This window comes from Cavia porcellus, unplaced genomic scaffold (assembly GCF_034190915.1).
Source record: "Cavia porcellus strain 051 isolate PalLab524CR breed Dunkin Hartley unplaced genomic scaffold, mCavPor4.1 scaffold_38, whole genome shotgun sequence".
NCBI lineage: Eukaryota > Metazoa > Chordata > Mammalia > Rodentia > Caviidae > Cavia > Cavia porcellus.
Genome location: NW_026947521.1, coordinates 8,335,341 through 8,354,963, shown reverse-complemented (window position 1 = coordinate 8,354,963; position 19,623 = coordinate 8,335,341). Strand labels below are relative to the sequence as shown.

General features: G+C 44.3%; 1 protein-coding gene across 7 annotated transcripts in view; it reads left to right on the top strand.

The window, feature by feature from the left end:
• Positions 1-19,623, top strand: part of Tln2 (talin 2) — a 377,519-nt gene that overhangs the window by 258,256 nt on the left and 99,640 nt on the right. For all 7 annotated transcript variants that reach the window (XM_063243368.1, XM_063243367.1, XM_023562272.2 and 4 more), the window contains 8 exons: positions 2,719-2,886; positions 4,187-4,481; positions 7,301-7,467; positions 9,901-10,029; positions 11,196-11,309; positions 12,974-13,087; positions 15,923-16,057; positions 17,936-18,064. In XM_063243368.1, the coding sequence (XP_063099438.1) occupies positions 2,719-2,886; positions 4,187-4,481; positions 7,301-7,467; positions 9,901-10,029; positions 11,196-11,309; positions 12,974-13,087; positions 15,923-16,057; positions 17,936-18,064 (1,251 nt within the window). The remainder of the gene's footprint in view (positions 1-2,718; positions 2,887-4,186; positions 4,482-7,300; positions 7,468-9,900; positions 10,030-11,195; positions 11,310-12,973; positions 13,088-15,922; positions 16,058-17,935; positions 18,065-19,623) is intronic.

The window sequence follows — 19,623 nt, the reverse complement described above, 5'->3', positions numbered from 1 at the left end:
GAAAGGAATCTAAGAGATGGCACAGACCTGAACAGGGAGAGAGAGGTGGAAAATAAAGCAAATCTTCCTTGACCCATCAGGAATAAGATTCTGGGGTGTTATTGGAAGAGTGAAGTCTTTTGAATATTATTATTTTTTTTTAATTCTTTAATGGAAAAAGCCATTTTCCTTACATCATTATCCTAAACCATTTATTTAGCTTTTCTAATCATCAATTTTCTGGGCATTCTATACATATATAATATATGGCTTTATCCATGAAAATATTTGTGTCTCACTCATTCTCCACATAGGAGAGTACAGGACCGTTTCCTGTAGTCCAATGAGGTGTTAAGTGCAATAACGTTCTTATGATGAGGGTGGCTCTCCATATGACTTCCTGGAAGTCTTTTTCACCCAGCTGGCCAGGAATAACTTTAATACAAGTAGAATTCACTGCAGACTGCATCAGAATATCCACTAAGCCCAAACTGGTTGTGTCCTTGTCCATATTTCCATTCCAGACCCTTGAACTGTCCTAGCATTGGTCTGATGTGGAGGTAGTCCTTTGTGGACAGGTGCCTGCTTAGAAATCCAGTAGGTTTAGCTGCTGGTCTGCCAGGCTTGATTATCTTGAAGTAGCCTATTTACTTCCCTCAAAAATATTATTATTTAAGGATAGTGGAGGAGAAAGTCACCATTCTTCATGAAGACATCTCTTGTATCCTTTTATTTTTTAAAGTTTTGCCTCTGTCTCCTTTGACAGGTTGTTTCATTATATTGGAATTCAAGCTGTCGTTTCCGGATGTGCTAGGGAGGCTGGTTTAGGTTCAGTGATGCTTTTGTTTGTGTGAGGCATGGAGGTGAGGACCAGTGCAGTAAAGAAGTCCTTGCCTCCAGGTCTGGGTAGCCTGTGGCTTCCTACATTGGATTTCTTACTCTCTTTTCCTGCATCTGGAGAGCCTGTCTCAGAACATTTTTGTGTTCTCTATGTACTATAGGTTCCCAGAACTAACAAAGGTTCATTTTACACAGCCTACATAACAGTGGTCTTGTTGAAAAGTTTGACAAAGGCCTTGTTTGCAACAAAATCTGTGTGCAGCTACATTCTTTCTCTCACTGTATTTTTTTTGGGTAGAATTAATTGGAGGAACAGGATTTTTTTTAAATGATTCTAACACAGCATAATTTAGAAGAATCATGTTGCTACAGGACCGAACCCTAATCCCATTGTGAAAGAATGAATTTATATCAAGTGAAGGGATACTGTGGCCTGCTTTGGGAAGCTACGTTTTAAAACTTTTTTAGCAATTTGTGACATTTGCATGTTTTCACTGAGCTTTGAGATAGGTATCCAAGAACTATAACTTTGCAGGCCATGTTCCTAAAAGTTGTGTGGCAAACAGGTGCCAGTCAGCTGCCACAGGCTTCTTTGCAATCACAACCTCTAGTTTCCTTTCTTCTTGTGTGCCCAGGGCCCATCACAGACCTGTAAAAGACTGGGCTACACAGTTCCTTTAAGACCAGGGATTTTGTCCCTTTTAGAATCAGCCTTCTTGGTCAGTTCATAGTTTCAAACTCACCTGCATTGCATAAAGTCTCTGCTCTCTATCTAATTAATTGCACAAGACGAACAGTCTTCCTAATATATCCCTCATAAAACATCTAATTGTAAAGACTCTGTGGGTGCCCTTTAGATTTAGAATCAAAAGTGCGATGAATTAATAAAGACTTCTGACCACATTTCCTCTGGGAGGAGAGCCTTGTCATGTTTGCTCAAAATAACAATGGCTCTTATGTTTGGGAAGGCATTTCTAAATCAAATAAACTGCTTTCAGTATTAAAAGCAAAGAAGTAAATTAAACGTAGCAGTGGTTATTCTTCAGGTTCAACAGATGGGGGACGCATCTGGTAGGCTGATTCCAAGGGTTCTTCGTGCAGCAGGCAGAATGCCTTTTGGTTGATTTGAATCATAAGCTGATTCTTTCAGGCTCAGAGTGCCTTTCTTCTGCAGTGAGATTGCCTCGTAACTCATTTATGTATGTAGGCTCCCTTTCTCCTTTCCGTAATAATTTAGTCCCTGTGTAGAAGGCCACAGATGCTGAGAATAACTTACGTTCCGAGCCTCCCTTGGCTCCCTGGCCGTGGTACCAGTGAAGCTGTTTGTCTCTGCACATCCAACGTTGCCCTCTGCAGGCCGAGGTGCGGCTGACTCCCTCATGATAACTTGGAACCTTTTACAAACCAGAAATCCAAAAAGATACATTTTCAAGTTCCAGTGGGGCACAAAGGCTTGGAGGCCCCAAGTTATAACCTGTCTGTCGCATGTGATGTTTTGTGGCATCTGGACGTATTTCTGGCTGGTTCTGATATACCGTATCCATCATATACTCAAGAAATGTGATCTTGGCTGCAGCTGGGATGAGTCTGGGAATATGAATCAGTGGTGAAATTAAAACTCCTTCCCTCAAAGTAACCCATTAAAGATTTAAGCTTGTATTCCTTAAGCGATGTAGGAAGATTCTGTATTATTAAGGTACATGTCTTTTTTCCTTAACAATGTCTAAGGATAAGTTAATATTTAAAAAAAACAATAAATGAAAAAATTCTAAAGTGCTGAAGAAGAAGACCAAATGAAATTCAAATAAAATCTCCAAGTAGATGCCACATTTCTAGTTTCAAGAAATGAAAGAAAGGTGATCAAAAAATAATGAGTAGTCTTGGGTTCCCTTGTCTTAGGATGTTTTAATGAGTTTGGCCAAAGCGGTTGCCAACGCTGCTGCCATGTTGGTGCTGAAAGCAAAGAATGTTGCCCAAGTGGCTGAGGACACCGTCCTGCAGAACAGGGTGATCGCTGCTGCCACTCAGTGTGCCCTTTCCACCTCCCAGCTTGTGGCTTGTGCCAAGGTAAGCCAGCTTGCATCCCCACTCTTCCTGCAAAGTGCTGTGTGCTTTTATCTGCCTTCCGCCATTTGTGGGGAACAAGGGTAGAATCTGTTAAGGATTGTCTGAGTTTAGAGCTTGCTTAGAGATCTTCTTCTAGGTGTCATGATAGCGTTCAGCATTAGCTGCCTAATTCTGTGTTTATCATTTGTTCTTTGCTCGTGTCCCTAGGTCAGTGGTCCTTTTCCTTAATCTACTTCTATATGAAAATTACTGTTTCTCCTCTTTGGACTTCTTGCTGACAGTGCTCAGAAAGAGTTCTTGTATTGTATGACATACTATTATACAGAGGCTCAGAAATAATCTACTGTTGCCCAGGCATGGGGGCACATGCCTGTAATGCCAGCACTCGGGAGGCTAAGGCAGGAGGATCACTGTGAGTTCAAGACCAGCCAGGGCAACAAAATGAGTTTAAGGCCAGCCTAAACTGTAAAGCTCTGTCTCAAAAAAAACCAAACCACAGGAGGAGAGACACAGACAGACAAAAATGATCTGCAGCTTTCTGGGGAGCTCTTTCCATTAGGTAGTGTCAGAGTATGGATGGGAATTGCCCCAAAGTGTACACATCACCTCTTAAAGCTCCCCAGTGAGCCTCCCCTAGCACCATTGCCCCTCTTACTGGTGAGGACCCTGGGGCCACAGAAAGAATAAACAGTAGAACTGAGTCCATCTGACCCCCAGTGCCCTTCCCACCCACCACCTTCTTCCTGGAAGATGGCACATTTCCATTTGCACACTTGTTGGCGTCTTGTGCTGGGTAGATCTATGGTTGGCTTAGCCCAGTGTTTTGTATCCTAGGTTAGGATTTGTGCATTAGCTAGAAGCATCCCCAGAGGTCTCCTTCCTGCTTGTCATGGCAGGATCCAAAAGTGACCCACAGAATCATTCTGGTCTCCCAAGTACATCAGGGTGGAGTTCAGACACCTTTACAAAAAGAAACGGAATTGCCTTAGGTCATCTTACCTAGAAGACAGGGCTCCCGAGAGCTAGAGACCAAGGAAGTATAATTGGCAAATACCAGAAATTTTTTCCTACCAAAGCCATCCTCACAGAGATCATCGTGCCTGACTGCTGAGGAGGTAAGTGGGACATCTGAAATCCCCAGATAAAGTACAGCGAGTGTGAGGAGCCCAGCAGTGGTTTAGTTGAGTCTGCAATGCTGTCATTAAGGAATGGAGACCCTGGGTCCAGAGGAACTCGGGATGCGGGGACACAGGAGACCAGCATCACCTGCAGCCCTAAGCCTTACTTCTGTCCCACACAGGTCGTGAGCCCCACCATCAGCTCCCCTGTGTGCCAGGAGCAGCTGATCGAAGCGGGCAAGCTTGTGGACCGCTCAGTGGAGAACTGTGTCCGTGCCTGCCAGGCAGCCACTGCTGACGCCGAGCTGCTGAAGCAGGTCAGTGCGGCGGCTAGCGTGGTCAGCCAGGCCCTGCACGACCTCCTGCAGCATGTACGGCAGTTTGCCAGCCGAGGTGAACCCATCGGCCGCTATGACCAGGCCACCGACACCATCATGTGTGTCACCGAGAGCATCTTCAGCTCCATGGGCGATGCTGGTGAGGCCCCCTGACGATGCGGGAGGAAGGATGGGGCTGGGGTTCCCTTGTGGTGAAGGTTTCTACCGAGAAGCTGAAGGATGACTGAGAAGGACAAGTCCTCTTTGATCTCAGCCCAAGACTTTCCCACTGAGGCTCATAAAAAGCCCCAGGATTCCTGCTGACCTTGTCCATAGCCACAGTCAAGGTCTTGCACAAAGCTAATCCGAGTCCATTATAATCTGGGTTCACAGTGAAAACTTCTCTTCTCCTGAGGCTACTCATGGTGGATCAGAGCAGCCCAGGTCCCCTATGGGGCGGCGTCACGATGTGCCACACGGGATCACAGGAGAAAACTCTGGGACAGTCAGGGGCAGAAAACAAGAGCTACTGTAGGGCCCTGATCTCAGCCTTTCAGCTGTTCCCTGGGGTACAGTGTAGCAGGGTAAGCAGTTTCAGACTGACTGGCTAGGTTACATCGTTTTGCCAGGCTGTAAATTACAGAGCTCACATCGAATTCCCTGGTACCTGGCCCTGGGATGATCAAAGCAGAGGGCAATTGTTTTCTAGGTCTGTGGGCCTGAGAGAGGACAGCCAGCCCTGGGTTTGTTGGTTTGCATATCTAAGTCTGTTTACAGGGCCAGGAGAGGCAGGCTGTCCCCAGGAGAGAAGTTTTCTAAGGTACCAGATCATCTTAAAGAGTAGCTTAAAAAATCATGCAGTACACCTTTAAATTGATTAACTGAAAAATATATTTCTCCAGACTATGCCCATCAGTATGTTCTCTAAATCCCTAGAATTAACCACTTAAAGTCTCTGGAGGTTTTTTTTTTTTTTTTTAAGTAAATTTTGTTATTTCTATTTAAGCTACACAAGGGTGCATCCTACGATGAATGTATACACAGTAAGATGGTGCCGCAGTGGAATACATTATCGTGCCTACCATTTCACAGTTACCTATCTTAACTCCTTGTGGCAAGAGTGGCTGTGATCAACTCGTTCAGCAGAAATCCTGACCTTCCCACAGTTGTGTGTGAGAGAGGCATGGGCAGGGGTGGTTCTTACATATCCACCTATGTACACTGACCTTTTTAGGGACAGCATCATATTTTATTTTTAGAAGAATCATAATTCACTCAGTCAGTTATCTTTTCACAACATCTAGCAGGTTTCCCAATTCGTTTTAGAATTTTTTAAAATGATAGCTTCAGTAAGATCTTTTGAGGTTTTTGGTGGTACAGGAGGCTAAGCCAAGGGCCTATGCATTGAATTACATGCCTGGCCCTCTGTTACTTGGAGACAAAGTCTGGATAAGTTGTCCAGACTGGGCTTTAACTTGGGATCTTCCTGGCTTACAATAAACATCCTTGAAAGAATGTCTTGCTGTCGTTTTATGGTTATTGATAGAATCACTGGACCAATGAGTACAAGCTTTTTAAATTCTAAAATTTTTTGTTAATTTTCTCTGCAATAAAACCTTACACAATTGGCAACTATACCAGTAATTTGTAAGAAGTCTGTTTTCCTACTTCCTTGCCAGCACCACACAATACTTCATAACAAGTTGTTTTTTCTTTGTTTTCTTTTCTTTCTTTTCTTTTTTTTTTTCCTGGTATCAGGAATTGAACTCACGACTTCATACTTGCCAAGCAGGTATTTATGCCACTGAGCTAAATTCACAGCCCCGACTTTGTGCACTTTTAAATCTTCTCATGAACTAACAAAATAACAGTGTTCCACACAATAGAAGTTTTGGTTGTTCTCACTCTGTTTTGTGTCCTACATAAACATTTTCTTTTGGAATACTTGTAGATTCACAGAAAGTTGCACAAGTTAGCACAGGGTTCCCATGTGCCCTGCACTCCTCCTTCCACTTCCGACAGCTCCCCTGGTACAGGGCCATTGGTCAAAGCCAGACGAGAAGCGCTGTGCCTTATTGCTCATGAAATCACGAAGAGTGCTCAGATTCCATCTTACTCCACAGATGCCCTTGCTGCCATTCCAGGACCCAATCCAGGGTAGCACACTGAGTTCAGCACAGTTTTATAGTTAGAGCTTTTTTCTTCCCTGTCGTGCTACAGCGTTACAGCTTTCTTCCTGAATGAACTGTGGAAAAGGAGGGGCCCATCCCTTTTTTTGGAGTGGTTTTATGTTTAATGTTGATTATTATACCCTCCCCAGTTGCAAAAGGAAGTTGAAATAGATTCCAGTGAAATCACAAACACAATAAGATCAAATCCTGATTAGTGCTGGGAAGAAAAAGGTGACCAAAGAGGACAGCTGGGCCAGGACACTTCTGAGCCCTTGAGTAGTCAAACTGTGGTCCTTGTTCCTGCCGTGTGAGAGAAAACCAGATGGCAAGAGTAGAGTGGGTTACATGACATCACTCACCAGGTGGCTGGTAGCCTGCAAACCCTGAATTTAAAATCAGTGTTTCCTGTCTGCCTTCCTCAAAGAGTTTATTACTGGAGTTTTTATGTAAGCAGCTCTTAAAGTAAGGTAAACAATGTTTTCTAAGTAAGGATTCAAAGAAAGTGAACCCTTGTGATCTTGTCCCCTGCCTTTCCTTTGTAAAGTGCTCCTCTCTGGCTATTTGTGCCATGTTTGTCCCTCATAATTAAAAGTTCAGCTTGAGTGTGTTTGGGGCATCTGCTCCTGGCAGCTACAGGGGGTACCTTCAGCTCTGCCTGGAGCTCCAAGCACCACTTAGAGACAGATCATGGAGGTTCACTCCGCCCCATCCTGCTGGCCACAGGAGTTGGGTCAAGACCATACCAGCTCCTGAGACTGACCCTTGTGGAAAGCAAACAAACAGCCCAATCCCCTGTGCCGTCCTCTAGGTGAGATGGTGCGCCAGGCCCGCGTCCTGGCCCAGGCCACCTCCGATCTCGTCAATGCCATGAGATCAGATGCAGAGGCTGAAATCGACATGGAGAATTCCAAGAAGCTGCTGGCAGCAGCCAAGCTCTTGGCCGACTCCACAGCCCGCATGGTGGAAGCTGCAAAGGTAGGATACACATCTGCTCATCTGAAAGTGAGCACTAAGCAGTGTTAGGGTTTGGTGTGGACCTTCCTGAGAACAAGACGTAGGATGGTCAGCTGAGAGTGCGCTTGTCTCCTTTAAATCCTGCGTGGCTTTGTAGCATTTCACCTGGCCCCCATGGCAAAGCAGAGAGAAGCCACAGACAGTAGAGCACCCTGTTAGCCAGGGGCTATTTCTGCACTGCAAGGGGTGGTGGACTAAAAGGAGTTTTTCAACCGTGACTTGCCCTGTACTTTAGCCTCTTACTAAGATTTTGCACAGCACGGTGTTTCTTATTTGACCTTCCTTCAGTCCCAACAACAGTTTTTAATTTTGTACAGTCTGGGTCTCCCTGATCTACAACGAGTGAAACTAGACATGTTTTAGATTTTGGAGTTTTTACAAACTTTAGCATATTTGTGTAGACTTAACTGGTTATGCATCGGTAATCCAAAAACTAGAGATCTAGCTTTACTCACAGAGGTTTGTATTTGGTAGCATTTTGGATTTGAGATTTTCAGATGAGATATACTTGCCCTGTATAAGGGTAAAAGTTAGCTTTGTATATTTTGACCCCTATACTGTAGTAGTTCTGAAAGACAGTGATTGTTAACCAGGGCTGTGTTTGGAGGCTTTTCATAATGTAATAAAATGTACATGCCCTATTTCCACCCTGAAGGATCTGGATTTGTAAGATCCCTGGTAAGACTTTGTATGGATGTGTATGTGTGTGTGTGCACACGTGCACGCGCGCATGCACATGAGAAAGAGAGAGACACAGGATATCCTGATTTATACCTCTAGGTGAGAACTGTTTTACATGAATAAGGCCCATCTTTTTTCTATTCTTTTTTATTATACATGTAGCATACATTTCCTGTGGAACTAATAGCAAATGCAGATAAATATAAAAAGGAAAATAAAAATAACCTTCAACTTCCTGCTCCTGAAATAACATTTTTAAATGTATTCTGCACACATAAAATTCATTATACATTTTGTATCCTATCTCCCTGGCGCCTGTGGAGTAGAACCGTATCTCCACCAGGTTTATGAATTTACGTGAATTATAGCATGACTTGGGTAAATCATGGAGAACTTTCTTACAGTCCCACCTGAAGGAGCAAGATTCATGGATGTGAAGTGAAAGGAGAAATAGAAGGATCCAAGGAAAGGAAGAAGTGAATCTGAACTGCTTTTTTTTGTCTGTAACAGACAAGGACCTCTGATTTTAACCAGTAGTTCTCGCCAAAAAAGATGCGCAGTATTATGGTTTTCTGTAGTGATTATTTTTCTTACAGTTTATCAATGTTTTCTTTCCCCTTTGAAATGTGTGTATAGCTGTTTCAAACAAACCTTTACATTTATAAAATAAATAAATAAATAAATATTTGCTAAAATTGGAAGAGCTATAGGAAAAATCTAATCAATCCCTCATTTCACATGTGACAAAGTTGAGACTTAAAAAGATTTGGCCAGAGCCTGGGGATTTAGCTCAGCGGCATAAGCACCTGCCTTGCAAGCAGGCGGTCGTGAGTTCGATCCCCGGTACTGATAAAAAAATGAAAAACAAAACAAAAAAACGATTTGGCCAGACGTCACTTCACCAGACTGAGTCCTCAGACTGAGGACTGAGAAGTATATTCATTTTTAATGTCATAGTGCCAAGTCTCTGAATTTACCAAGTTGCCCAAAATCTGTCTCTTGTAAGTACTTGTAATTTTCAGACAGTCATATTGGACACAATCATATTTCACCTCAGTAAAAAGAGAATAAAAAGTAAATACTGCCAGGCATGGTGGCACACACCTGTAATCCCAGTACTCAGGAAGCTGAGATGTGAGGGTCACCACAAGTTCAAGCCCAGTCTGGGATATTAAATAAGTCTAAGGCTGACCAGGAGGACTGTATCTCAAAGGAAAAATAAGTAAATATTGCTGGCAGTGATGTTCATCCTCTAGAAGAAAATCACCAGGCCCTTTCTTTACCATCTATGTATACAGAAGCTCTAGTCTGAAACAAAATGCACTTCTTTTTATTTAGGTTTATTTTTAACTGACACAGAAAAGTGTAAAACTCAGACATTTCAGGAGAGTCACCAGTGAGGTCTTAATGTCTTTTAAACCGCAGATTTCTGACCACAGAGTGATTTGTATGAATGACCAAGGCTGTGATCATCAGTGTTTAATGATTACCCTTGGATACTGTTTAGCCAGGCAGCTTTGAAACTTCTTCTGGTGGATATTTTTAGTCAGGAAGCAGACTCTTTCTCAGAAATGTATTGCTCATACATAGCATTTGGATTTCCCTTCCAGCTGGATTGTAGAACTAGGGGAAAGTAAAGTTGACAGTGGGTATTTGGTGAGCGTGGCACTCTGTCCCCCAGCCCACTTGAGATCTTTATTTTCACCTTTGCAGGGGGCCGCAGCCAACCCGGACAACGAAGACCAGCAACATCGGCTGAGAGAGGCTGCCGAAGGTCTCCGTGTGGCAACTAATGCTGCAGCCCAGAACGCCATTAAGAAGAAAATTGTCAACCGGCTGGAGGTCGGGAAAGAGGCCGGCTTTGGGGGATTCCTATTTTAGATTACAAAGAGTCATGTAAAAAAAAATAGTTGAGTCAACAAGGTGATGTCCATATAAAGAGAGCTAAATCAAGGTTAACAGCTTTGGTGGATAGTGTGGGTGCTTTAAAGGCATTGACACAATTTGAAAAAATTGCTCAGAATTGTGCCTTCTGAAAGTAATGATCCTTCCCTAACATTCAGAAATAGAACACACAATTTTCAGCCAGCTCTCTTCCCTGCCATGAAAGGGCGGGCCTATTCGGGAGGACCAGCCACTGAAAATATTTACATCATATTGGAAGCAATGATTTTTTTCAGGGCTTCCCATAGAAAACAGGGACTTTAAAAGACTGGTGTGAGGGGGTGGGGATTGGGGTTAGTTAGAGAGGTATGGGAGAGAATAAGAAAAAAATACTTGTTTCCTTTTTCAGAATATTTCTTTCTGATGAGTGGGTTGAGACAGTAACAAAACCACCTAATAAAATGTTTCATTTCTTCCCTGAGTATACACTACATCTTTAGCTGGTTGAGTGCCTGCCCCTCTGCTGTGTTGTGGAAAGAAAGTGGCCTCCCTGCTCAGACAAAGCAGGAACTCAGCGGAGTGCCCAGGAACACAGTCTGTGCCCTTCTTTTTTTGTTTTGAGACAGGCTGTCACTGTGTGGCCCAAACTGGCCTCAACCTCTTGGTGATCCTCCTGCCTCAGCCTCCTGGGTGCTGGGATTACAGGCCTGAGCCACCACAGCCAGCTACCTTGTGTGTTTGAGCCAGGGCTGCAGGTGCTAAGTCAGGAAAGTCATGGGCTCCTGCATCTGTGCTCCCAAGTGAGATCTGTTTCCCTTGAACTTGTAGGCTTGGAGTTGCTAGTTATTAGTGCCAGCATGATCTTGGGACTGTCCTTTTTCTTTTTAAAAAAGACAGAAATGCACTGCATTTGGAGCTGTCAAGCTTGTCTGCTTCTGTTGCACCCATGCAAACAGCAGGATGTGGCAAGGTCGGGCTCATCATGGCTTTTAAAAGGTGGCATCTATTCCTGGAGTTCTCGAAGCAGCAAAGCCGTGTGGGCCTGCAGCGGAAGTGAAATCATGCGTGGGTGTCCATAGTACCATCTGCAAACCTACACCCACGCATCTCATTCCCCTTCGCAGGTTGCAGCCAAACAGGCCGCAGCAGCGGCTACGCAGACCATCGCCGCCTCCCAGAACGCAGCAGTTTCCAACAAGAACCCTGCCGCCCAGCAGCAGCTGGTCCAGAGCTGCAAGGTGGGTTTTAGCGTGGCACAGGAAGCCCGGTTCTGCGGCAACAGCCCCACTGGGACCGGTGGGCTGTGTGGCTCCGGGAACTCATGAGAACAGATTCTGCCAGGCCTAAACTCATTTATGCCAGCTCCAGGTGTCCTGGGTCTGGTTTTTGTCCGCCTTCTCTTCTTTTTGAGGGACTGAATCAAGGAATCAGTGAGGCCTTCTAAGGGCTCTGAAACAGTGATGAAGCATTATGTCTCCCAGGGTCCCGTCGGAGGGGTTGGTATCACACTCCGCCTCTACTCTGTAGCTGGCTCATTTCCTGTTTCCTGCTGGCTCCTCCCACAGGACTTACCTCCTCCTTTCTGGCCTTGGTGAAATTGTGCTCTGGTACTTTCTGGTGTGACTCACTTGTCTAAGATTGGGCCTTGGTTCTATGTTGAAGTGATAACAGCCACCTTTGTGCCTGCTTTTGGGGCCCAAGGAGCTGACTCTGCCTGGACACCTGAGTGGTGGCAGACCAGTGTCCACTTGCAGAGCAGTGACCACACATGGGCACACATCAGGCTGGGGTCTCCTGAAGCTGTATTAGTAGAAGCTGGGAAGACGCCCTCTAGGAGGAAGAGCTCCCGTCAGCCATGCCAGGGCCCCCAGATAGCTGTGCCTGGGGGCCATGGAGGGGTCGGGGGAGCTTCCCATTCAGGCCTCAATTCAAGCTGCCTTTCCCCTTATTGGGGAGCCCATGCTGCTCATGTGTAAGGACACAGGACAGGGTGAGTCTTCTGCCCCTCTCTTGCATAGGGACCAGAGATGCAGTGTCTCAGTGTCATTGCCAGAAACTGAGAAGAGTATTGTTCATGAGTTCGAAGTAGACAAGGAAAAATGGACCCAAGATCCTGGAACCAGCTGGTCTAGGAAAGGCTGGGGAAACTGACATGGAAGTATTGTTTTAAGTCCTGCTGGAGAGGGTTTTTGGAAAAAAACTATCACTAGGCCATTAGGTACCTTTACCAGCAATAGTGGCTGAGCTACCATGACCCCTAAAGCCTGGCTTAGAAGAGCAGGAGTGGGCTGAGAGGAAACCTAGAGCCCAGGGCGAAGGAAACAGGAGCAGCACCTAACCCTAACCCAGCAGGCCTGCTGGGTGCTGCTCCTGTTTCCTTCGCCCTGGGCTCTAGGTTTTTCAGTCTGACAAATGGTGAGTACTGCTTAGGATTGAGAAGTGGGAGCCACGACCCACGAAGGCTGGCACACAGAGCATGCATGCAGAGAAAGTGCTGAGAGCACTTACATACGTGACAGCTAAGTCCTTCACTCAGTTTCTTCTCATGATGGGACCATCTGACTTCAGTTCATCTGCCTGTGAATCTTGAAGGTCCTTTGATACCAATTTTACAGCCATATGACATCTAGGGAAGTTCCCTTAAGGCTTTGTTATGCAGACTCAGTTTCTTCCAAATGCATTGAGACCTTTGGGACCACAAGATAGAGTACAAGAAGAAGAAGACTCAGAACGAGTTTCAGTGTTGGCAAGGACCTAGCTAAACATGTGAAATCCAAGTGCCAGGATTAGCGTCCCTTGGGTGTAGCCAGCTCATCCAAAACACAAGTCACTTGGGTCATTGCCCACCCTCTTTTAATACCTGCAGCCCTCTGCTCAGTGTCTGTCTCCTGGCTTCCTGCAGGCGGTGGCGGATCACATTCCTCAGCTCGTCCAGGGTGTGAGAGGGAGCCAAGCTCAAGCAGAGGACCTCAGCGCCCAGCTGGCGCTCATCATCTCCAGTCAGAACTTTCTCCAGGTAAGGAATCAGTCCCCTTGGTCTTCCCTGGAGCCCCTGGCTGGGCCGGGGGCTGCCCTAGTTCTCACGGAGAGGGGTGAGTGAATCCCACAGCCTTGGCTACAACTTTGCATGTCCAGCTTTGGGAGAAGAAGGTTTCACCTGGCAAAGCAAAATGCTGCTGTGCAGGGAACTGCCCTGGGAAGATAGTGTGCAATCCATTTTTCTCAGGAGGAGCTTACTCATTTTTCCTTAAAGAGAGAAAAGAATTCAGTAAGTTCCAAACAGTGATGAACGGCCCAGGGCCAGTTGTGCTTTAGCTTTCTAGAGCACCTGATGCTCTTGTTCATGGACTGGGAAAACCCAAGTGTGTTTCATGTTTTCTTTTCTGAGTATGAGCACCTTCCTGGTAGCCATTGGCTGTTAGTCAGGACTGTGATCCCTCTGTGGGGTGAGGGGTAAATTTGTTGGGGGGTTGGGTTTGGTGTAGTTTGGTTTGGTTTGTGGTGCTGGGCATGAGCCCATAGCCTTGCGTATGCCAGGCAAGTTGTGTACCAGTGAGCTCCCCCATAGTATGGTAGATTCATACTAAGGCAAATGAGAGCATCATGAGAAAACTTCCTTGTTCATGCTTCTTATAGTCAAACCTCTCTGTAAGCACTTTGTCTCTACTTACATCCTTACACAGTTGGTGCAAGGATGCGTTTCAGCTCTGCATTCCTTTCTAGTTCAACCTGAAGTTGCAGGACCTTCATTGGGTTGATTTTTTTTTCCTGTGCTAGAACCCCAACATGCAGAAATAAAAGTTGAAAGTTTTTATTCCACATATTTAAACTACACACAGATGCACAAGGAGATGTATGTGTGCGTGTGTATGATTTTTGAATTGGGATGTGTTGTATGTACATCCTTTGGTTTTTGTTATTGTTTCATATTGGTTTTGTGTGGCAGTCAGAATCAAACCCGGTGCTTCACGCATGCCAGGCCAGCGCTGTGTGACTGGGCTACATTCCCGAGCCTTCTGAAGTTTAATTTTGAGATACAGGCTTACTAAGTTGGCCAGGCGGGCCTCAAAGTTGGAATCTTGTTGCCTCAGCATCCGGTATACTAGGGTTACAGCATCTGCCACCACGCCTGATGGACCCTTTAGGTTTTTCATTCTCATCTGGACTTCTATGGTTTTGAAAAATCTGTGGCCATACTGTATGTTTAACTACCTTCCCGTCATTGGCCATACAAGTTTTTACATTTTTTGCCTTCACAGAATAATGGAATATGATTTTCTTTCTGTGCTCAAGTCTTTCTTTCCCTCTTGAATGACTTCTTTACCATAAATTTCTAGAAATTAAGATTGAAGACAACTCAGGACACTAACATGTATAAATTTGACAAAGTGTCTCCTCCCTAGAGGTCCCTAACCAGCCGCTGTATGCATTGTCCCCACCCCCACAGCAGGACTGTAGGGTGTTAGGGTATAGGAATGTGGCATGTTCCTGGTTCCATTGACCTTACCCTTTGTCATCATAGACACTTAGCTCTTTGCAAGCAACGACAGCATTAAAAATAAATAGCACTAGAGTTGATAGGTCAAAAAGTTCATACGTTATTTTGTACGTGTGTGTACGAGCTGCACATGAAACCCATCAAACCTATCATGTGTGAGGCAGGTGCTGTAACACTGAGCTACACCCCCAGCAAGCTCACCCATTTTAAACTTCCTCTCTGCAAGTTGTAAAATTGCCCTTCCAGAAAGTTGAACAAATCTAAATTTACAGCTGGCAGTATATGTAGCATGCTTTTAATACATCTTTTATAAGATGGAGAGTTAAGTGCTTTTAAGAAACATGTGTTTGCCAATTTTTTGTGTAAAATTTGATTTTTATTTCCTTGCTTTTCACAATGTTAAACATTTTTTATGTGCTTCACTTTGTTTTTGTCATGTGAAATTATCTATTCATGCTTTTTGTGTAGTCATGCTGGGTTTTCTTATTACTCCTCATTAATTCTTTAAATATTAGAAGTAGTAGCTTTTTCTTTCATATTTATGATCTGGCACTTAAATTGTTACAACTTGTCTAAGATCAGTTTTGTAGCATGTATGTTAAAAACGTTAAAGTGTACAGGCTTTTTGATCCTAAAATTCTTCTTTTAAAAATTTATACACAGCAGCTATTTGGAAGTTTGTGAGTTCAGTGCTAGTCTGGACAACATAGCAAGACCCTCATCTCAAAAAAAAATACAAAGAAAATTATAAATATGTACATACATTTAGCTATTAATTGGTCATTATTTATTACATTGAAGAAAAATGGAAACGTTCCCGGTAATAAGGGGGTTGAGAAATGTTAACAGGTGTATACAATGGAATACTATAGGACCAATAAAATATTACAGTCAGAAACAAAGAGATTCTAAAAGAAAACAGTGTTATTGGTATCTTATTTTTGACCATTAGGATACTCACATGGTGAAATCATTTTGGCTTATGAGATGTGAAGTTATTTTATTTGGCTTCAGTATCAAAACAGTTCATTGTATATATTTGAAATTCAAGTAAAGAGCTTATGTTGAGAAACACAAAGAAGCCTACTTTGAGCTGCTCTACTAATTTTACCTGCCCTGCTCTGTCCACCACCTATGAAGCATACTTTTTAAAATGTGTCTCTAGAATGCGTACTGCCCTGGCGTCTGATTTGGGGTGGTAATTTTTAGGGTCAGAGGGAAGAACAAATTGGTGTTTAATGCCTCTCTATTTTCAGGACGAAAGTAAGTCCTGGTCACTATGGAGACCTTGCCTGGGGGTCTCTGCCTCCCGCTGCCACAGAGTTGTCTCACTTTCTGTTCATCTCTTTACAGCCTGGGAGCAAGATGGTGTCCTCCGCCAAGGCCGCAGTGCCCACCGTGAGTGACCAGGCTGCAGCCATGCAGCTGAGTCAGTGTGCCAAGAACCTAGCGACCAGCCTGGCAGAGCTGCGCACAGCCTCGCAGAAGGCAAGTCGGGCTGCTCACGGCGGTTCACTGTTAGAGCCGCAGCTCATCATTGTGTAGTGGGGTGCTGGTGTAGTGGGGTGCTGCCCAGGGCCTGAGCACAGCTGGACCTGTTTCCTGGCGGAGGTGTCCAGGCTGATTGCATGACCGGTAAAGATTCTCCCATCGGTTGGTTTGCACTGTATTTAGCACTGTCTCCCAGATACGGTTTTCATCTTGTGATTACAGATGACTCTTGTTGAGCATCGTGGCAGGAGCGGACATAGCAGAGAATACCTGTTACCTCATGCTGGCTGGGAAGCAAAAGAGAGGGACATAGGAAAAGGCCCTCAGGGTCGTATCCCCAGTGACATAACTTCTTTCCAGCAGGCCCTACCTCCTAAGGATTCCCCTGCCTCCAAACAGTAGGAAAGACTGGGGACCAAGCCCTTAACACATGGATCTTTTGGGGGAATTTCAGATGTAAAATACAGGAATAAGTGATCATATCTCCAGATATCATCTTGAGAATCTAACAAATGATTTAGGGAAAATCTAATGGAGGGAATCATCTTTACTATCTTTTTTTCCTTAGAAAATTTTTGCATTTTACATAGAAGCATTTACTTTAAAGAGTTCTCAGTGCAACAAAATTTGGGGCAAAATAAGTTGCTATTTCTGAAGCGTATTAATTACCATAGGACCTCATTACTACTCTGATGCGATGTTAGCATGAAGTTCCAGCGTGAATTCATGAATGTTTATTTGAGCAATTCCTCATAGAAACAAGAAGAGGAGCTAGAAGCTGACTGGCATTCGTAATGTGAGCAGTGCCCTGCATTGCCAAAGTAACTAGAGCTCAGAGCCCTCGAGAAAGATCTATTTGCACTGTTTTGCAGAGTACTTCTAGAATTACCGAAGGTGCTTGTTGAATGCAGATTTCTGGGCCCCAAGTTAGAATCTCGGCCCATAGATCTTGCACATCTGTGCTTGGCTTGAAGTTCTGTCAGTGAATCTTAGACACACACCAATAATAAACACGAGCTCTGGAACAGTGAAGCTCCAGAGTGAGGTCCAAGCACGACTGTCCACCAGATGCGGGGAGGCATGAGGAGAGCCTGTCAGCATCTTCCTTATGTACTGGAAGGCTTAATGCCCAGACTGTGGAAGCTCACAGACTGCATTTAATTCTGGCCCTGTCACTGATTAAATCTTGTGAGTTCACCTCTTCTGTGATGTATTTTCCTCAACCTAACAGGACTAGCACATAAAAATCAATTAATAGTTACTGCTGCTACTGTCATTACTATATAAATAGGAAAGAAATTAAAATTGTTCAGTAATTAGTATTCTGATCAATTATTATACGTGCATTACCTAATTCATGATGTGTTGGATCACCTGGGTTTGGAAACCAATATTCTAAATGGTTAAGAAAATGAAAGGACCGTCTTAAAACTTTATAGTCTTCAGGATGGGGAGATAATGATTTATAATCTGGAAATTTTGTGAGGAGAATAAGGATTTGTGTAGGCTTGGCTCTAATGTCCTGGATTGCTTTCTTTATTCATTCAGCCACATACTTGAGCGCTCTGTGTGGATTCTTGCTATATTAAAGGCTCCATCTCTGCAGCACAGCCACAGTGAATAAAGGGAGCTGTAAGTGTGGATAAAATAGATACAGAAGAACTTTAAATACATCCAGAGAAGAGATGTGCACAGTTGATTATTTAGGAAGGGTAGACCAGGGTCCCAACTGAAGGTGATTTTTGTACCCTGGGGAAGTAGTTGCTTCCTCGGCCTCCTACTCTTGGGCTCAGAGAGTCAAGGGGTGTATCCAGAAAGTATCTTAGTGTGATCACGGTGGGTGACTGTGTGTGCATACTCCTCCACTCTTGACAGGCCCACGAAGCCTGTGGTCCTATGGAAATCGATTCAGCCCTGAATACGGTGCAGACTCTGAAGAATGAGCTGCAGGACGCCAAGATGGCAGCTGGGGAGAGTCAGCTGAAACCACTTCCGGGGGAAACGGTAAGCTGGCCCAGCCAGATGGCTGTAGGTTCCAGCTTCTATTCTTATCACGGTGAGGTACTTGTAGAAGTTGGGATAGTTTCCCTGAATTTCAAGCATTTGGAACTCAGTGCACTAGGCTTGTCACATAGTTTTGGAGCTGCATCAAGATAGCGATCACCCCATGAGGACCTTTAGCAATGCCTTTCCTGGGGTTTTGCTCATGATGCACAGGCACCTGTTAACATACACCCCTCTTTTTGGTAAGTGACAAATCCCAGAGTCACAATCTAGTGGTCTTCTTCTAAAAAGAATGTTACCTGCAGCTGGTGGAGCCAGATCTCCAGTGGAAGGCAGTGAGGTTATAAACCGTAAACAGAGAAAAGGTGGTCAACATCATATTTAAAATAAAATCATTTATGTAACACAAGGCCCTGAGCTGGATAACAGCACAGACTTTATGGCAGTAAAGTTGTGAATAGAACATATGTACTTCAGTCATAGAATGATAAGTTCTGGTGCTTTTGGCCAAATTTTTGGCCAAAATTTCACCAATCCTCATTTCTTTTCTTTCTTTCTTTCTCTCTCTCTCTCTCTCTCTTTTTTTTTTTTTTTTTTTTTTGATACTGGGGATTGAACTCAAAACCTCGCGCCTGCCAGGCAGGTGCTTACACTGAGCTAAATCTTGGGCCCCTACCAGTCCTCATTTCTGTATACTGACTTTCCCATATTCTTCTGAGCACTGCTCATAAAATTCTACCACTTATTCAGCCCCTGGTCAGCACTCGCACACAGTCTAGTTTATTCTGACTTTAATGGTAATAAACACATGTTTTTAAACCCAGCTCCCCTGAAATAAACAGAGATCTCCAATTTACTCACTTATTAGTGGCAGAACTGAGGTTTGAATCCAAACCTGAGGGACTCCCCCACCCTAACTTCTGCAGTGCTGGTGTTCAAATGCAGGACCTCAAGCACAGTAGGCAAGATGTGCCACTGAGCTATATCCCCAGCCTCGTAGCTGCTACCATTAACTATTGATGCTCTTCGAATGAATGCAAGACTTTTAAAACAGAAATAGACATCAGGAGATCTAATGTACCATGGACAATGCCTGGTAGTAGGCAGCACTCCAAAATCTCTGGGGAATCAGGTTGCCCTCACTGTGAAGATGAAGAAACAGGCTTGGAGAGGCTGAGCCACGTAACTGACAATACCCAGCAGATGACAGAGTCGGGGCTGGCACTGGAGCTGGAAGCTTTGTGCACACTCCCATGTGTCTGTCCAAATGTCTGTGCTCCAGGGAGACTGGGGGGCTGTCACACCATGAATTCTAGTCTTACAGTAGGTGAAGAAGGGTGTAGAAACCTCTTACACATAAAAAAGTATTTTTTCCTAAAATTAAAAGGAAAATGCATTGTGAAAAAAGTAATTTGAGAGAGAGAGAGAAAATGTGCATTGCTTTATGTTGTGGGCCATGGCGGGCCTGCGTCTGTTTTCAGTAGATGGCGAGGGCTCTTACACGAATGGCACTGGACTGCTAAAATTGCATGTGTTTTCTTCTGCCTTTCTGCACTCTT